The 20,553-nt window shown below is 36.5% G+C and overlaps 1 protein-coding gene across 1 annotated transcript in view; it reads right to left on the bottom strand.

The window, feature by feature from the left end:
• Adss2 (adenylosuccinate synthase 2) overlaps positions 1-20,553 on the bottom strand; it is a 32,481-nt gene that overhangs the window by 7,455 nt on the left and 4,473 nt on the right. Inside the window, exons 2-10 of the mRNA XM_003474258.5 lie at positions 11,773-11,875; positions 10,958-11,026; positions 8,794-8,844; positions 5,764-5,830; positions 5,420-5,527; positions 4,300-4,381; positions 2,278-2,404; positions 800-954; positions 186-310 (exon numbers count right to left, since the gene is read on the bottom strand). Coding sequence (XP_003474306.1) covers positions 186-310; positions 800-954; positions 2,278-2,404; positions 4,300-4,381; positions 5,420-5,527; positions 5,764-5,830; positions 8,794-8,844; positions 10,958-11,026; positions 11,773-11,875 — 887 coding nt within the window. The remainder of the gene's footprint in view (positions 1-185; positions 311-799; positions 955-2,277; positions 2,405-4,299; positions 4,382-5,419; positions 5,528-5,763; positions 5,831-8,793; positions 8,845-10,957; positions 11,027-11,772; positions 11,876-20,553) is intronic.

Below are 20,553 nucleotides of genomic sequence, written 5' to 3' on the forward strand. Positions count from 1 at the left end.
ATACCATCCCCCTACCTATGTTCCACTTCTGCCTAGAACTGTAATTTCAATTTGGAGACTGAAGAACTATATTTTTTTATTACAATGAAAATTTTCTATTCCAAATTTGCATTTCACAAAATGAACCCTGCGGTCATGCACTGTCCTATGGTCTCCCGAAAGCAATGTCTCCACAGATCACTCACGCAGTGAATCCATTGATCATATGAGCGTATCTGACTGAGACGAGGTCCAGCCAGCCACATCTCCTCTTCCTTCCAGTAGTTACACCATATTCTCTACCCCGTGTTTGCAGTAATTCTCCAATTTCCTGGAGAACAAAAAAAAAAAAAAAAACAGATTTTATGAATTAGAACAGCAATGATGTAAATTTACTAGAATTATACAAGAAATCATGTAAGGCAAAATCTCTTTGTGGTAAACATCTTTCAGAAAACAAGCTGAAAACAGAATTCCAGAGATGACAATTGTATCTGAGAAAGGCATTTTCTTGGAAAGGCAGTTTTGGCTTCATTTTTTTATCCCAATACTTTTTACAATCTTATACATAGGCAACTTCCTAACATGGAAGCTGACACAAAAACAACTAAGTGCTATCCATTAAAAATGAGTCTTTAATCAGTATTTGTTAATATGGACAAATCCAGCAATTGTTCCAAGAACAACTGCAGTTTGAGGTCTTCTCTGAAGATGAAAGGCAAGCACAGGAAAAGGCACAGCAGAGAAGAATTGAGTAAGGGAGAAAAAACATTCTTCTTTCTACAATTTCTGAACTGGATTTATTGAGAAATAGGCTTACATTGTCTTGCTCTGTTGGAAAGGCACCAATACCAACTCTAGTGGTATACGCTTTCACAACTCCATACACTTCTCCAACATTCTGGGGGGGCATACCCAAGCCTGTGCAGACACCTCCAACAGTACAGTTAGAGGAGGTTACGAACGGGTAGGTCCCTAAAATAGAAAAAAATTATTAAAGTATGCTCAGGTCCTTATGCACGTTAAAAAAGAATTACTATTAAAATTCTGCATTTGACTATTTTCTAATTATCTGACAAACTTCACCACAACTGTCACTGCCCTCTTTCAAAGTCTCAATGTTTTATTCTCCATTCTTTGTCTGTAATGAGATTAAAATGTGTAAAAGGATACCTATCTACATATTCTGAGTTTCTTGTTAGTTTAAAACAAATGACTCCACATGATATGAGAATTTAAGGTGCAGCACAGACAGACAGCAACACACTAAGAATGTACTTTGTGGGGTTCAGTATTTCCCTAGCTTTTGATCCCCACCCCCTTTTGGTGCTGGGGATCAAACTTATGACCTTGCGCTTGCCAAGCAGGTGCTTATGCCACTGACTGAGCTAAATTCCTGGCCCTAGCTTTTGATTTCTATGCCAAGAATAACCTCCACAATACAAGTTATTAGGAGTGGTGTTTTCTTCTCCCTTTTATACTTAACTATCCACTCCGGTTTCTTTCCAAACTGGGTAGGCATATTACTGTATCAGAGTATCATGCATAGCAGGACGTGGTGGCATACTCGTAGATCCCAGCACTCAGTAGGCTGAGGCAGGATTGTTCCAAGTTCAAGACCAGCCTGGGCTACAAAGTGAGCCCAAGGCCAGCCCAACTGCTTAGTGAAACTCTGTCTCAAAAAGACAAACAAAACAAAAAAAAATCATGCATGTAATACTATATAAAACACACTCTAATTAGTAGGAACAAACTGAAATGTCAGTGAGCAGACATTAAGCATAACAGACTCTTTTTAGAAGCAACCAAGAAGTTAAGCTTTAACCTTTTGAAGATGGAGGAAATACCCTGAATCAACCCAGAAAGTCTCATACCCCTGTGTAAACAGGTTTTCATAGCTCTTAAGAGTATGTCTGTTCGACAATACCATACACATTTTTACATGTTGAGTTAAAGATGGTGACTCACCTATAGAATGCATCTTATCATCTCACAGCTTCAGGCAAATGAGGTGAATGATTAAATCAGTAACGAAATAACAAAAACCATAATGTACAGGACACCACTAAGCCCCCTGAACTCCAAATGATTTGCTTTTTTTTAAAGAAGTACAAAACTTAACATACTGGTTTCTAGTATAGTCCTTTAAAAAAAAACCTGGCATGACAAATCTTGATCATTCCTGAATATGTAAGCTTAAAAAAAAACCTCTTTAATGCTAACATTAATTATGCATATATTAAGTATTTTATACTTTGGACCCAGTCAAACTCTCCCTGTGAACCATACCTCACTTACCAAAATCAATATCTAATAATGCTGCATTTGCACCTTCTACCAAGATTTTCTTTGGTGGTCCATGTAGAGCCTCATATAGGAAATAAACTCCATCTTTCACCATTGGCTTAATCCTTTCCATATAACCCTGTGCACAAAGACAAAAACTAATTTCCACACGTACTAACACACTGATAATATAACCAGTACAAGCAGAGATTACCTGACTTCATGATGGTAAAAACTGACAAACGCAATTCAAAGAAAGAAGGGTGGGGCTGGGGATATAGTTCAGCAGCACAGTGCCTGCCTGGCAACGCCTAAGGTGGTAAGTTCAATTCCCACCAAACAAAGTAAGAGGGGGTTGCTGACTGTATTTATCCTACTACTGCAACATTTACATTAGCTTTGGTCTCTCATGCTGATTCTCCAGAGCCAGAAAAGATCTAAGTGCGGGGTTATAGCTCAGTGATACAGCAAGTACCTAGCATGCTCATGGCGCAGGGCTCCACTTGCAGCCTGAGGTGTGTATGTGCACGTTAAGAAATTCTAAAGTTCTATGTCAACCTGATGGCAAACAGTAATAACAACCTCCCAAATAGCAAAGTATTACTATTTCATACACAAGGTTTCAGAATACGAGTTACCTGCCGCTTTGGGTTTTTTTTTTTTTTTTTTTTTTGTCTTTTTGAGACAGGGTCTTGCTATGCAGGTCAGACTGGCCTCAGGCTCACTTTGTAGCCCAGGCTGGTCTTGAATGTGCAATGGTCCTCCTGTCTCAGCCTGCCTAGTGCTGGGATTACATGAGTGCACCACCACGCCCAGCTTGCTGCTTTTAAAATTTGTGGAATGTAATATATATAACCAAGAATTTTGAAATTTACATCACAGTGATGATCAAAATTTAGTGAGGACAAGTTACACTGTCAGGTATGCAAATATCAGTGATTGATTGCTATTATTCTTTTTCCTTTGCATTGCATTGCTGTAAAAATACTTCTACAGTATTACTAGTTGATAATACTAAATACTATTTTATATGTGAGCATTATAAAATTTTTTCAAAATATATTTAAAGTATTAAAAATATTACTTAACTTTAGAACTCAAGTTAAAATTCACTATAAATAAGAACATGCCCTAAAACAGTGATGGGGGCTCTTTCAGAGCTGTCCTTAGTAACAAGCAGCCTGCTGCAGCACGCATGCCATAGGTTCACCACCACTGCCCCAAGGCCTACACTGTAACTGCAATAAAAACTCTGTCCCAACAACAAAACCTAGGAATGCTAATTTGAGATATACTCACAGAAAATGGTAGTCTATTCTAAGCTACCATCAATGCACTGACATACAAACACAGAACATCCAGAACAGGTCTATGCATTACAACTATTCTAGACTGCCACATAGTTTGTAGATTCCTATTTAGTTCTGGAAATGTTAATACTTGTTTTCTTGAAATTCACCAATGACTGTGGCGGAGAAAGGGTAGAGGGGAGAACCCTACAAACCTTCTAGCAGAGGCACCACTGACGTCTCCATTTCACACTGCAGGCCTCATCTTTGGCCACTTGCCTTACTCATCTCAGTAGTATGCAGCGTAAAAAACATTCACTGGACGGCTATCAATCCTAATGGGCTGGCTAACTGTATAAGCTATCACACCACACTCATCCTTTGCTTATCTGTATACCCCAATGGCTATCAGCGGTTCTTGAGTATTGCGAATGCTATTGTTGCTCAGAATTATCCAATAGCCTTTCATTATCTCCAGGATAAAAGCTGAATTCCTTAGCACTGCATATAAAACCCACAATCTGTTCCCTACTTTAATTTTACCTTCACTGACTGTTTTTGGTCCCCACTCAATATTTTGTCTGAAATATTGACTATACAAAGTCATTCACACATGCTGTGGCCACGACAAACTGGTGCATTTCCTTTACCAGTTCTTACACAAAACTGGAATCAATGAAAGTGTTAGATACCAACTTGGCAAACAAGTGTTAAAAACAACATTAAAGAGATCAGAAAACATTACCTTGAGTTTTTGTAATTCACCTTCAATGTCTATTTCCAAAGTAGGGTATATAGATTTGTACTGGTTAGCTAGAACTTTGAACCTGAGAAATATAGACAAATTAAGACATTAGCTCATTTTAAAAATACTTAAATATTATTCATTTCAGATAATTTCTGCAGACTATAAGGGGCCCTAATGAGAAATTCCAAAACTGAAGTTACTTTTTGAGAAAGAACATTAATAAATGAGGTCATCGATATGAGTATGAAACACTTAAATATTTTTTCAGGTTTGAGACTGACAATATAATTAAGGTAATTGTTGTCAGGTGGAAGAAAGGCTAGAACAATGGAAATCTGTAAACACAGCAGAAGACTTAAATCTAATTGTATTACATAATGTAAGACACAAAAGAAAATGATCTTCGTGACACTTGTAAGAGAAAATGGTAGACATTAGCAATATGTCTCTCAGAATACTTCAGTGGAGCTATCTTGCCATTCCAAACAACTTAGCTGTTGTTAAAAAAAAGAGGCAGAGCCAGTCTTCATAGTCCTAATGCCACCTCATAAACACAACCAGTTCTTCATCGCTGACTCACTGTATGGCTTTTGACAATTACAGCCAAACATGGTGCTGTACACCTATAATCCCAGCTATTAGGGAAGCTGAAGCAGTAGGAGCACAAGTTTGAGGCCAGCCTGGCCAACTTGAGGCTTTGTATTAAGATAAGAAATAAAAAAGGATACAGATATAGCTCAGTGATAGTGTCCCTGGGGTCAGTCCCCAGTACCAAAGAAAAATAAAAGACCCTAGAACATAGTGACTTTGCCAAAGTACTGCCACGCCCACTAGTGCTATTCTATTTGTTGGGCAAACAGAATACTCCAATTCCCAACTATAATTCTGATTTTGTCTTTAGAGTACTACTGGTATTCATATTATTTTTAATAATATGAATCTGAAAATAAGGTTGAATTAGAATGAAATAAAAGTAACTTTAGTATTTCAGATGATAAAAATAATAGGCCAACCATCACTATTTAACTAGAATACGAGATTTACCATTTTGTGCTTTAGAGTTTAAAAATTGTAAAAATCCACCTGTTCTTTCAATTTTGGAACATAAGTTAGCTACCTTTCAGAGAAGCCATCAAAGTCAGAAACAAGATCACACATCCGAAGTCCACTCCGAGCAGCTTTGGAAGAATAAACTGGGCCAATGCCCTTTTTTGTGGTACCCAAGCTTAAAAAAAAAAGATCAAACAGTTACACCAAAAAGACACAGGTCTTATGGCCAAATCGTCACAAAGGATGAAGTTATATATAACTATGTCTATTTATATTATTTCCTCTAAGTTTGTTTTCACAATCTTATTGGTTTTCTCAACAACTACACAAGATGTTCTATTACTTCTGATCTAGAATTTAAGTATAAAGGTGTAAATATGCTTTTATAGTACCAGAAAAAAAAAATCTTACTTTTTCCCTGCCTGTTCTTGTCTCTGTTGTTCTTGGATACCATCAGCTGCTTGATGAAAATCAAATACTGATGGGAAATAAAACAAAACCACAATTGTTAAAATATACAAGAACGAAATGTTTTTTATTTCAAACTACTAAAGTTATGAGTCCCTCCAGCCTCATTCTATGATGACAGATTACAGATACATTTTTTAAAGTGCTATAACAGTAGCATCAAGGATCTAAGGCCAATTGGCACGTTTCTATGAGAACATGCCTCATCTTTCACTCTGATTTATTAATCTATGACTGTAAAACTGAGTCATTAAGAAGCTAATTCTGTGACACCATAACCTAAAATCATACAAAGCTTATTATACCAATTTTTCTAGCTTCAAGTTCTGAACTCCAGAAATCAGGCAATCATTTGACACTTCCTTCTTCCTCACTAGCCCCACATATCTACCCTCTCTCTTCAGAACTATACCTTGCTGTGTATCTCTTTTCACTCGGGGACATTTCTAATCCAAGTTCTTTAGCGTACCCAAAACCATCTTTCCAAGACATACACATAATACCATCACTCCTTTGCCTTTAAAATCACAATGGCTTTCTACCAAAGAATAGACAAAACTCTTCTTGGTATGGCATTTTTGGAGACCTCACTTTGATCTGATACCACGCTCCACCCTCTGGTCACACTGGCATTCTTTGCTGTCCCTGAAAAGGTATCGCCTCTCCTGCACACACTTGCCAGCTCAATTCATTCTCTCTTTCAAAACGTTGAGAATTAGGACAATGTCAGTTTATCTTAGTACTTAAGTCTACACCAAGAAGTAATCTCAAATATTCACTGACTCGATAGATTATCAATGAGGCAGGCCTCGAATTCTAACCAACGTTCTTGGTAATATTTTATTTTTAAACATCTTTATGTGAACATAATTTACAGACCAGAAAGCTTATTCATCTTAGAGCACAATTCGGTACGCCCACTGACTAACTGCAATCTTGAATCCATTCCAATTCCCTTCCCTAGTTGGCTCCTTTTTAGGTACTACTGAAACTGTACAGGTAGTCTTCTCCCGTGCTTGACGAGGAAAATCCCAACAGCTTGATATGACCAACAGATCTCTCTCAGGCCAACAGTGAGACATTTTATACAATAGTTAGTTATATTACACATGCTAAATGTATACAAATATTGTATGATTTTAAATTATCCAATCAATATTTGTTTCAGTACCACAGAAAATAGGGTAACAACAACTGTAAAATCATACTAGTACATGGTACACCCACCAACAGACATCTACAAGAATGTTCAGAGTAACATTTGCAACAGCCTAATATAAAAAATTCAAATTTTCATCATGGTGAAATGGATAAATTGTGGTGTATTTATATAATAAGTCACTATAAAGATACAAAAAAGAAAAACCCCTTAACACTAAATATGAATCTTACCAACAGAATGTTTAGTGGCAGACAGACAAAAAAAATAAGACTACATAATGCTAAATTTTATAAAAAGTTCAAAAATAAAACTAATTCACAATGAAAGAAATAAAAATAGTGGTTACCTTTAATGATAGGCAGCAGATAATAAATGAGAAAAGTCAGTATGGTTTTTACTTTAGGGCACTAGAAAGGCTCCATATTTTAAGAAAGATGATAATTAAATGAATAATACTTGGGTTTTTTGGATGCACATGCATGCATTTTGACGCTTTACTACATGTTTTAAAACATGAACATTTCTAATATACAGATTCTAACCTTTAGGGACAGATATGACAAGATTAAAATCTTGGAGTACTCTGGTTCTTTTGAATAAAAACTTGGTGTTTATATGTTTTTAATTTCTATTGTCAAGTCATAAAAGGTAATTGGCAAACCCCAAATAAGTGGCTGATGGAAAACAAGTGAACCATATTTTCAAGAATTAATTTAGCACTCTGTCGAAAAGCTAGTGTTTTCCTAGGCTACAGGAAGCTATTAGTGTAATCATAGTAATTACTTTCTTAAGGCTTCCTCATGGCATGGAGCCTTACATCACCACAATTACTATTTTGTAAGAACAATGTTTGTTTAAAAAGTTGCTCTGAATATTGCTTCTATTTTCTACATTTCCAGATACTGCAGGAAAGTCACCTTGGGAATTTGGTCTAATTTTTAAATTAAAGATAATGGTACATCTTTAGTAGTTATATTAGTATCATGTAGCTAAGTCTGGCTGGCTGGCTTTCTTAATTTTGGTGCAAGGGATGCAATCCACAGCCTTATGGTCACTAAGCACATGCTGTTCTGCTCAGCTACACCCCCATGTTGTGTTAATGTGTGATGTATCCCATGTGCTCTTCAACGCATGTACCACCTACTTTGCCTGCTTTCCTACAGCTCATAGGCTTGAAAGCAAAGAGAGCCTCCCTGGCCACCCACACCAGGACACATGCATATTTAAATACAGTTTGAATCTGGATCAGTCACACACAAGTTTCCTGCATGGTTTATAAAGTTCCAACTTCTTGCTCCTGGTTATCATCTCTTAAGCATGTCATTGCTACTTAACAATCCTATTGTTCCAGAAATAATAACCAAAGAAAACCTCAGACTTAATGGTGGTAGATGAAATTAACTTTAGAATCTAGTTTGCTTTAATGCAAGAGGTTAGCCCGAACAAAAAGCAGTAATTACACTGTACACAGGAAGAATCACTCTGAAGATTTGCTGGAGGGCAGATGTACTTTTAAATGAGTATACATAAATAAATGCTCTTTATATTTTATATGGCCTGCTTTTAAGTAATTAAAGATGTCTTATTGAAATACTGCTATGTTACTCACTTGTTTCACTAACCCTAGCTTCTGAAACAGAAATATTTCAGCCTAGCTTTGCCAAAAACCACAAAGAAAATACATAAAACTTTATGTATTTGGGAACTCAACCACAATTCATCCTTCTTAGGTTTAATAAAATATAAAATTGCTAAATGCTTCCATTTAATAAATTTGATAGTCAGAAGTGATAGCAGTACGTTCTCCTTACCAATATGAGCTCTGTCAGATATAATAAGCCTTTTTTCCCAGCCTTCTAGTCCTAGAGAAAAGGGAGAAAAAGTAGGAGATACTCTAAGTTTTTAAAATCTTAATTTCTTTACACATAAAGTGTCATAACAGTGTTTCTACTGAAGCAATCATCTTGGTACCTTCTACAAAGGAAACACTGTGTTTAACAATTTTTCTCATCTTCCCTTCATTCTTTTTTTTTTTTTTCTTGGTACTGGGGATCGAACTCACGCCCGTGCACTTGCAAGGCAGGTGCTTATGCCGCTGAGCTAAATCCCCAGCCCCCTCTTTCATTCAATATACAAACCCATTCCCACTTTATCACTCCAAATATTTTTCTCTAAAATGCTCCAGTCTCAGAACAGTCGCTGCCACATTAAATATTTCTAGGAATGCAGAAAGAAAATGGTTGGGAAATATTTTTGCTGGACATGGGGTGAGGAATTAAAAACCTAGAAGGGGGAAAAATTTTAAGACAAAAGAGTGAATTTTAGGGATGACATCCTTCCCAAGACAATTATAAAAAGGGTAACCAAACAAAATAATGAAACTTTCTCACCAATTCCTTCAGTGCTGTCAATTACTACATTTATGTTGAATTATAGTGAAATATTTGTATCTCCCCATAGAACTGAGAGCAGGGCTATGAGTTTTCACAGCACAGGGCTCCTCACCAAACATGTTTGAGAAGAAAGAAATGACTACTGGATGAACAGATGGACAAATTCAAGTAGATATTGAAGACAGTATCTTACCAGGCTTTATGTGTTTCAAGATTAAAATACCAAGTTCCAAACAGTTTCAAAACTAATATTTATATATTAGAATATTAGTTGGGACTATGAGAATAGCTCAGTAGTACACTGGCTGCCTAGCAAGCACAAGGACCTGGAGTCAATCCCCAGCGCCACAAAAATACGAAAAATTTAATAAAAAACAAAGAAACATTAGCTATTACTTTCAGTAATATCCAATATTCACTTTTTTTGAAAGTTTATTCTTTATAGATTAAGGAGACCTTCCTTGGTAATGTGCTAAAAAGAAAGACGTTTTGTAAACCCAGCACAACAGGCCACATCCCCTTCAGTTGGTTTTTTCCCCTCCTCTGCAGTACCAGAGATTCAACCTGGGGCCTTCACGCTAAGCTAGTCCCTTTTGACTTCTTTATTTCAAGACATAGTCTCACTAACTCTCCAAGGCTGGACTCAAGCTTATGATCCTTTCTGCCTCAGCCTCCCAAAGCACTGAAATTATAGGCAAAAACCACTGTGATAGGGTTTCAGTTCTTTCTGACATGTAAGTATGAATTCTAAAGTTAATTTTTTCTCCTAAGGAAAATATTACAAAGAAGCTATGGAGGTAGACTTAGCAGGGTTAGACAGGCCAGAAAGATAAGGAAGAACGGCAACATGATTCAAGGAGAGCAGAGAGCAGCATGAAAATTCCATGTTCACCCAATTACAAGCAGGGACTAAAAGATAAATTAAAAAAACAGGGAGGACAACAAAGGTGATAACGGACAGGGTTCTATAAATCAGATGCAGCTGTTATGAACACCTGAAGATGGACGGCTACCTGAATAATGAACCAGAGTATTTTAAATTTGAACTAATCTGAAAGGGAACTATATAAATGCTTTCCACAATGGCGTATTATTTGTATTATCAAATTCCCATCACCCCCTAATGAGGAAACTGAGTGGATCAGGATAGATGGGAAGTAAAGGCTATTTCTTTTCAAGTGAGGGGAACCAATGCACTACCTAAAAGAAGCATTTCCCTCAGCTGGAAGGAAACGACCTTTTATCTGAGTTGCAACAATCAAGGGTGCGCTCTCAATCTGGGAAACACTGGCAATGAGCAACTTGTGAATTTCCTAGAGCTGTGCCACAAACACTCAGTAATTTCATACCTTACGATAAAGTCTGCAAATGGTCAATGCATAAGAACAACAACAAGAAAGAAATCAGGATCTACAGAAGGTTCTTCTTGTTTTGTACTGATTATAATGAATAAAATATAATGAGTGGTACTAAAACTTGTGTTAGAGTAACCTGAAACTTTAAGTCAAAAGTGTTAAACTGTCTGACATGATACCCAAAACATTCTAAAATAACAGATGAACAGACACTCATTCTTTCGTACCTTTTCCTTTTTGAACGTTTTTGTCTGCTTCTTCAAACAATCCAGGTAGGTGAATCACCACACCGTTTCCTAAAAAAAATAATCCCCCATCTTAAACATTCATAACTATAATGTCAGCATGTATATATAAGATATTAAATACACACAGCTATAATAACCTCTTATCCGGAGAGGAAAATACTTAGATTAATAAGACATTCTGATTTATCAAGGACTGATCACAGAAATGAAGCTAAGTTTTAATACTTAACATAAATAATAACTGAATACAAAGGATATAGAACACTAAAATTATACAGAAACAAAAATGAAACATGATAACCAGTATTTTAAAAAGAACTATGTAGTATGGGTTACAATAGACTAGAACAATGTCATTCAAATTGGGGAGTCAATTTTTAGTGGTCATAAAATCAGTTTAATTGTACGATTACAGCACCCTTAAAAAATTATAAGTAGAATACAAAGTATTCCATCGCATTGTTTGTTATAAGGGTTCACAACCAAATCTTTCTTATGGTGAGCCACAGTTAAACATATAGTATTTGGAAAACTAATTTGATCATCTAATATTTCTTTATAGAACTATGAAATCAAAGACCAAAGATGCATGAAAAATATTTATTTCAGAAACTATTACTATTAAAGGAGCTGAAAGAGTTACAAATTGCCAAAGTTAGTATACTCCAAAAGGTAACCTGGTCAACATTAACACAGGACCAATGAACCATATAGTTAATGAGATGCGAAATCAATTCTGATCATGAAAACTAAATAGTATTATTATCCCCAAGCAGTCCAACTGAAATACTTACCAATGAATGCAGTAACATTTGGATTAATTATTCCACTGGGTAGAAGATGAAAATCATATTCCACAGAATCTACAACAACTGTATGACCAGCATTATTTCCTCCCTGAAATACAAGACAGGGAAAACTGAGCATGAAAAACAACCTATATCCTTTCAAAAGTAAATTAGTATCTAAAAATGTCAATAAAACTTAATGAAGCCCAAGTGGTTGCCACGTGTACTGATACAACAAGTTTCCTTTGTATTATAGTGCACTTGAATGACCACCCTAAATGGATCTAGAAATTAGAGATGTCAGGTTTTGGAAGGCAGGTACATTCCTTTTTAAAAGGAAACAAGTGAAAACATATAGGAAACAGTCTGGCTTTGGCATCAAGTATGTGTACCCATCTATTTAATTATCCATGATACTTTATTTATACAAAAAATATTATCTCAAAGATAGAAAAAGTAATCTATTTAGTCTAACAATGCAAATATTCATAAAATTCTTTTTATTCTTAAAGCACATCAAGCAACTTTGTGATCTGAAATTTGGATTCTTACATGGGTTGAATTAAGATTATCTCCCAACTAACTCCCCCAAATACTGGTTACCCAAAGACTAATTTATACATTAGCCTTGTGCATTTACTTGGTTAGAGAGAGACTGCTAGCACCTGCCCATCTCTAGATAAGATAACTCACCAGATCAAGGAAACTATAAGGCTCAGAATCAGACTACAAAGCCATGCTGAATTTTCTACTCTATGAAGCTTACGCCTACCTGGTCAATAAAAAAGTAAAACAATGAATTACGTAAGTTAGGTACAAAGAAGACAATTATTAAGTGTCGACATAATTTTTCCAACTTTTAAATTAAAAAGCATGGATAAAAGTTAAATCAATTAATTATGTTTAAGCTTTATAATTTTAACAATCTTATAAAAATACATTAAGACAACATATTAAGACCATTTAACATTGTTGTGTGACATTAGGAAAATAAAAAACAAACTTACACCTCCTGGGAATGATTAGTTTTTATTACAAGATCACTTTTGATAAAATGTTACTTTTCAGAGAATCCTTACCAATCATAAATTCATATAAATGCAAGAAAACTACACCTGTTAAAAAAGAAATCTTCGAAACACAGTAAATGCTTATTTCACTGTTTTTCACAATATAAATAACTCTTGCTTGAAGACTACTACTTTCAGTAATGTCATATACTTAGAAAAAAAAGAATAGTAGTAGTCCCTTCGACAGTCCTCAAGGTACAAGCAGGACACCAACAAGGAAGCAGGTAACACATGCACACACACACACACACACACACACACACACTCTCTCTCTCTCTCTCTTTCTCACATTTTTAAAAATCTTAATTTTAAAAATTTTAGTTCATTAGTACATGTGCATGGAGTAGAATATTTATATTCTTCGTGAGAAACTGGTTACTTCTTTCTTAAATTGTAAGTTAGTTTAATTCCAGGCTGGAACATCTCAATTATAAAAGACTAGAAGTCATACTTTGAGGTAAAGTTTATTCATTCAACCATTTTCAATAACCAATATCACATTAAGGATGATTATATGGTTCAAATATCATCTGAATTATTTAACTGAATATGAAAATAGTGCTGAATACACCCCCAGAATAACCCAAGATTGTCTTACTAAATAAAGACTTAGGAGAAGCCCTGTGTGGCGGCTGAGACAGGAGGAGTTTAAGGATGGCCTGGGCTACAAAGTTCAATACCAGCAAAACTGCATAGTGAGACCCTGCCTCAAACAAAACAACACAACTTAGGAGATAAAAATAAGCACTTAATTATACGTGTGACCCATGTGGGAGATGGGGCAGGAAAGTTTCACCTCGAACAGAGAAGTGTCCTCGGATGAGAAGTGAGAAGAAATTATATACAAGGAGTTTCTGGATGAGGTAATCTACATAAATGCAACTCTACTTAGTACACTGGCACATTTCTGAAATGCAACACATGAAGCTTGGAATTTAAAGTGCCTTTTTAAATACTAGGCTAAAATACAGATTGTTTGGTATATGCCAGATTCCCCGTGGAAGCTCACTGTCCTCAAAAATACTGGTCCAAGGAGAATTCACACCCATCAGCAGATGATGGTTTCAAACAGGAGCACAGCACTGACCACAACTGTGCCCGCCCACTTACAAACCACAAGACAGATGGAGCTGCCTGCCATACAGGACACTATGGAGCATGTGACAGGATGATAGACAGCAAGGACATGTTTATTTCATCATGTTAATGATTCTCCTAAGTAGCACTAAGGCCAGATTGTACTAAATAAAATGATGGAGATTTTTCTTATTCTAATTTTAATAGTTATGTTGTTCTCTTAACCCAGATATCCCCCAAACCTGCTAAGTTAAACCCCCAAAAGCATCAATCATATACAGTATTCATGTGAGCTGCTGTGTGTAACTACCTCTTACTGTTTTGCTAAGTCCCCATAACGCTTCTGGTCCTAGTTACTCATGTACCAAATAACAGATACTTTTCATTTTCCTAACTGCACCCTCTGTCTGTATTACTTAACTAAATAATAGATCATGGTTATGCAAAACCCTGTGGAATCACAATTCAAGGTAATTTTCTGTATCAATACCATAAGGAAAATGAGTCTCAGATTCTTAAAGTTTTTAATCTGAAGTGCCGCCAAGAGAAAACAGTGAAACATGTGATGCATATGGTAAGTTTCTTTGAAGAACAATGTAAGTTTACAACGGCTTACATGATGTCCTTCCAAAAACAAATCAAGATAACTGTATTAAAATGAAGAAAAAGCCAGCCATGGTGGCACACAGCTACAACCCCTGCGCTCGGGAGGAGGAGGTGGAAACTGGAGGACTGCAGCAGGAGCACGAGGCCAGCCTGGACTGCAAAGTGAAACCCTGGCTCAAACACACAAATGAATGTTTAAGAACAGTGAACACATAAACAAAAATTCAGTTAACATCTTAATTCTATCAATTTCCTGCCCCGGCCTAGCCTCCACCGTAATACTGGGGAGTAAACCCAAAGCCTCCCACATGCCAGGCAAGCACTCTGCCACTGAGCTATATCCGCAGTCCTTGACTACTACTTTCACATTATTAGTAGTATTAATGTATAAATTCAATTAACATTCCTTAGATTCTAATTTAACAATTTCTTTAACTACTATCCATCTACATCCTGCATTATTATATTAAATACAGTTATAATATATAACTAACCTTTTTGATGACTAGAAAGTTTTCTATGACAGAACTATGAAATAAATTGGATTATGATAGAAACAAAACAGAACTGAAACTCTTCTCAAAGCTGAAAAACAAGGTTTTTGATGCATCCTTTCAACTTTTACAAAAATATGTTTTAATTATAATGAAAATAAAAAACCAGTTTAACTCCAAATATTTTTCTTCTACATTAGAATAACTAGAGATCTACAGTGTATCAAGACTGTTGGATTCTCCTTGTGGGGTATATTACATTTATTTCATTTATTAACTTACATAGGGTGAGCCATTCTTGCATCCTTAGAATGAAGCCAACTTGATCACAACATATAGTTTTGTTTTTGGTTTTGGTACCAAGGATTGAACTTGTGACCCTGCACTTGCCAGGCAGGCACTTATGCCACTAAGCTAAATCCCTGGCCCCGCATATAGTTCTTTCAAAGACCAGTTGAATTCTGTTTGCAAATATCTTACTGAAGATTTCTGCATCTATGTTTCTCAAGGACATTGGTCTGTAGTTTTCTGGTTTTGTTCCTTATCAGTCTTGGTATCAGTATAATGCTAACTTCTTGGAATCAGTTTGGGACCATTCTTTCCCTTTCCAATACGTGTGAAAAAATTGAAGAGTATTGATGGCAGTTCTTCAGTAAGTTCTGATAAAGGTCAGCAGTGAACCCATTGGCTCCTGGGCTTTTCTTGATTGGTAAAGTTTTGATTACCATATCAATTTCATTGCTCATTACTGGCCTTTTTGGGGTTTTTATAACTTCCTGGTTTATTTTTGTTGTGTCATATGTGTCTTGGAATTTATCCATATCTCCCAAGTTTTCCAATTTATTTGTAATATTAGTTTTTAAAACATCATATAAGTGGAATCAAGTATTTAAAAAAAAATCATGACTGCTTCAATAGATTCAGAAAAAGTCTTTGACATAATCCCACATCTCTTCAAGACCAAAGAAGTATACAAAGATCTTACCTCAAACTGATAAAAGCCATATATGACAAACCTACAGCCAACTTCACACTGAAAAGGGAAAAACTGAAAGCATTCCTTCTAAAATCAGGAACAAGGCCAGGGTACCCACCATCACCACTACCATTCAATGTAGCACCTGAAACTTTGGACAATGTAATCAGGCAAAAGAAAGAAATTAAGGGAATAGGAAAGTTCCTCACTTTCCTCACTGGGACAAATACATTCCACTGGAACATCACAACTTACAGGTTTATTCTGGCTCACAGTTATGGTCCATGTTGGGTGGGCTCTGAGGCAGAAATGGCCTTGTGGAATAACGCAGAGGAAAAGCTGCCCATGATACAGCAGCCAGGAAACAGAGAACATAGGGAAGAGCCAAGGAGAGAGATACATCCTTTCAGGGGACACCCCTGTCACCCACCTCATCCAACTAGGCCCACCAGCCTAACAGCAAGCACATTTAACTATAGTGTCCCCATGATTTAATCACCTGCCAAAAGCCCAGCCTCTGAGTGGATGAGAGTTTTGGGGCCCATTCTTGATCTAAACCACAACAAAAAGGAAGACGTCAAGTCTCAAACCGCCAACAGAAGGCTCTTAGAGTGAATAAACTATTTGGTAGACTATAAAAATCAACAAATGAAAATCAATACTGTTTTTTAGACCAACGATGAACACACCAAGAAAAAATTAGGGAAATAATTCTATTCACAATATCTTTTTTAAAAAATGAAATACCTAGGAATCAATCAAACCAAGGAGATGAAAGACCTCTATCATAACACCTACAGAACCCAAGAAGGAGACTGAAGAGGACACTGTTCTGCAAAGGCAGAATTAGCATAATTAAAATGGCCATATTAACAAAAATGATCTACAGAATAATATAATCACTATTAAAATACCAACAATAGTCTTCATAGGACCTCAAAAAAAAAAAAAAAACCCTAAAATTCTGAGCCAGAAAAGACCCAGAATAGCCAAAGCAACCCTGAGCAAAAGGAGCAAAGGTGAGGCGTCACTACTCCAGATTTCAAGTTATACTACACAAAGCTCTACACTAGTAAGAGAAACATATGACGCTGGTACAAAAATCAACATGTAGACCAATGGAATGGAACAAAGACAAAACAACTCAGATACCTTCAGCCATCTGATTTTCAATAAAGGAGAAAATTGAAACTAGACCCACACCTGTTACCCTGTGTTAAAATCAAAGCAAAATGGATCAAAGACTTACACATAAACAGAGAAAGTTTGAAACTTAAGGAAGATAACACAGAGGAAACTCTATGATAGGAACAGGCAAGACTTCCTGGACACAACTCCAGTCGCACAGGAAACAATATCAAGAATAATAAATGGGAAAACATCAAATAAAAAGCTTTTGCACAGCAAAGGAAACAAAAGAGATAATACACAGTATGGGGAAAAATTGCTAACTATTCTGACAGAGGACTAAAATCTAGAATATATAAAGAACTCAAAGAGAAATGACTCAAGAAATGGGCCAATGGACTGAATAGTGACTTCTCAATAGTAGTAGTACAAATGGGCAATAGGCACATTTTTAGCTATTAGGAAAATGCAAATCAAAACAACTCAGATTTCATTTTACCTTTATCAGAATGGCTATCATCAAAAACACAAAAACCGATAAATATTGGCTAGAAAGAACCCTTCTACACTGCTGGTAGGAATGCGATCTAGTAGAGTCACTATGGAAATCAGTATGAAGATTCCTCAAAAAACTGAACACAGAAATTCCAATGGATTTAGCTATTAACTCTCGTGGGTATATTCCCAAAAAGAGTTAAAAGACATCATACTACTATTATAGTGCACTCATATTTTTAACAGCTTAACTCATAATTGCTAAGCTTTGGAAACAACCCAAAGGTCCATCAGTAGATAAAATGGATAGAACAAATGTGGTAATAGACAAAATGGAGTACTGTTTGGCCATAAGGAAAAATGAAATCAGGTCATTTTCCGGAAATTGGATAGAACCTGAGACCACAGGGTTAAGCAAAATAAAAAGATACAGAAAGTAAAATATTGCATGGTTTATCTTATATGAGAACTATAAACTAAACTATAAATAAAATGAAAAAGAGAATAAAGGAAACAAAAAGACTTTTTAGGATACAGATGGGATGGAAATAAAAACTTATCAAGATGTTATATACGTACATCAACTCTCCAAACATACATATTATCTGTTGCAAACACACATACATGCACATGCATGACTGTTAGAAAACCATTACCAAAAAAACAACCCAGTATAAATTTTCCCTCACCTCTTATTTTCCTAAAGAAAATTAATCCCGGGTCAGCTATACCTTTTTATGTACCAGCCTTCTTCTTTCCTCGTATTTTCCAAATTATATAGTAAGTCATGTCCCTGGTCACAGTGACTAATCCAGACTGGGACACCAGATCCAACTTAAAAGCAATTACTTAGTTCCTCTCCTGTGGAAATTTTGAATCTGAGTTTAAGATGCCAGTCATTTAACAGAAGCAACCTCAGGGGAAGGTCTACCAGGCCTAGTTGCTGAGATCCCAGGAGGAGATCACATCAGCCAGCCTCAGGCTTGGTCATCCAGATCCCTGACCAAACAAATCCCCACTACACTTACGATAGTTTCTTTCCACTGTTTGCCAACAAAGTCACATCATTCACAAATAAACTCCTTATCACCTAGTATGTCCACAGCTGGCCCTGAGTTTACTTCTCATACCAATAACTGAATATAAATGTGATATTAAAATTTTGATAACATTTTATGCTGTCAAAGACGATTCTTTAAAACATAGTACTGTAGGCCACCAGGATGATATAACAGTGCCTGGTTATTTCTAACCCTTCTACATTTTTCCACATATGCTCCTTCTACTGGTTACAATTAAGGAAGTCAGAAGACAAGTGCTTTGGATGTTCCATGGTTCCTCAGCATCACAGGTCATAACTCAATTCCAAACTAAAAGTTCAGTTCAAGATATGTCGATTTGTACATGCTTCTAATTACACAGTTCCAAAGGTCTTGAGGTTTAAAAAAAAAAATTGGAAGGAGAAGAAATTAGTCTGCAAAAATGGGTCTTGATTCTTAGTTTCCTATAGACCTCCTGCTTCAGCCAAATCACTCCATTCTGCACATCAACATATCCTGCTATGGGAGCCACAAAGGCAATGATGAACCTTTTCTGACAATATTTAAACCCAGAACTACTGGTTATCTCTTTGACTGTTGGGAACCACTGAAGCCAGAAATTGACTACACGAACAAGACTGGAGCATGACCATCCCAAGAAGGAAGAGTGCCCAGGGCAAGCCACATGAAGCAGCTGCTTCAGCCGGGAGAACACCAAGCCCCAAGACAATCTAAACAGTGGATTGCTAGACAACAGGGTGTCATGTGACATTAAGTTGCTAAAAGGTATAAATAAATGCCCCAGCAGTGAGGGGCCAGTTCCTTTCCTCCCATCAGAAGAGTAAGGGTGCCGCCAGACCCCAGCTTTGTCTTTATTTATTTTCTCATCCTCTCGCAGTCCTTCACCCCAAGAACCTCAAGAACTGCATGGGTCGTGGAAGGCAACAGTAGAGGCCAGAATGTCAAGGAGTAACAAATTCATACACATGGCCCAAAGGCATTTCTCTGGTCACTGAGGCCTCTAAAACAGTTTGTCGTCTTTTTATCCTTTTTGGTCTGAGTCCATGAAAACTGCACTGAAATCACAGAGCTCCCAATGAAGTCCCAGTTAGTACTACAGATTACACAAATGGACAGCAATGCCTCAGATCGGATGCCCTTTATCCAAAAAAGGACGCTACTTCTTGTCTGTCTGGCAGGCTTAGGATCCTAACAACCTTTCAAGTCAATGCTTTTTCTTTATGCTGCTTTCCTGGTAAAGAGTAAGAGCTGGTTGAAATGAAACATTCCCAGATGAAACATTTCACAGTTCACCAAAACTAAAGCACCTGTCAACTATAGCAATAAAGTACTCATAAAAGCATCCTGCAACTGCAATTAACTTATGATTCCACAGCAGACCAGATTAAATTACCGCCAGTAAACTGATCAAGTAAACCACTCAGCAGTAACCAGACACACTAGGTAGGCAGAGAACACATATCCTTGTATCTGAATTTCTTTTTAGTAAACACAGCCAAGTGTACTGTTCAGCTATCTTTGAAAGGCCTACAGGGACCCCACCTTACCTTATATAGTTACCTCCTAACTTCAAAACCACACAAATGACAGTTTCAGACACTTTGCATTTTAGTCCATAAACTGCCATTGTGAAACAACTGACAATGAAAGTGGAAAAGTGCACTGGCTTGGAGGATTTCAGGTTCCTAATCAAGAAGTCTGAAACCCTAGTTACCAAAATGTAGTATACCCAGGGTTCCTAGGTGGGAGAAGGAACTATGTAAAGGGTGTGTGGGGCGACCTCTACCAATGATGTTATATAGTTGTTGGGTTTCATCACTAATAAAACTTCTCCTTTAAAAGGGATTTTAAAAGCTCTGACATAAATAAAACTTCACTTG

The sequence above is a fragment of the Cavia porcellus genome, unplaced genomic scaffold, assembly GCF_034190915.1.
Source record: "Cavia porcellus strain 051 isolate PalLab524CR breed Dunkin Hartley unplaced genomic scaffold, mCavPor4.1 scaffold_26, whole genome shotgun sequence".
NCBI lineage: Eukaryota > Metazoa > Chordata > Mammalia > Rodentia > Caviidae > Cavia > Cavia porcellus.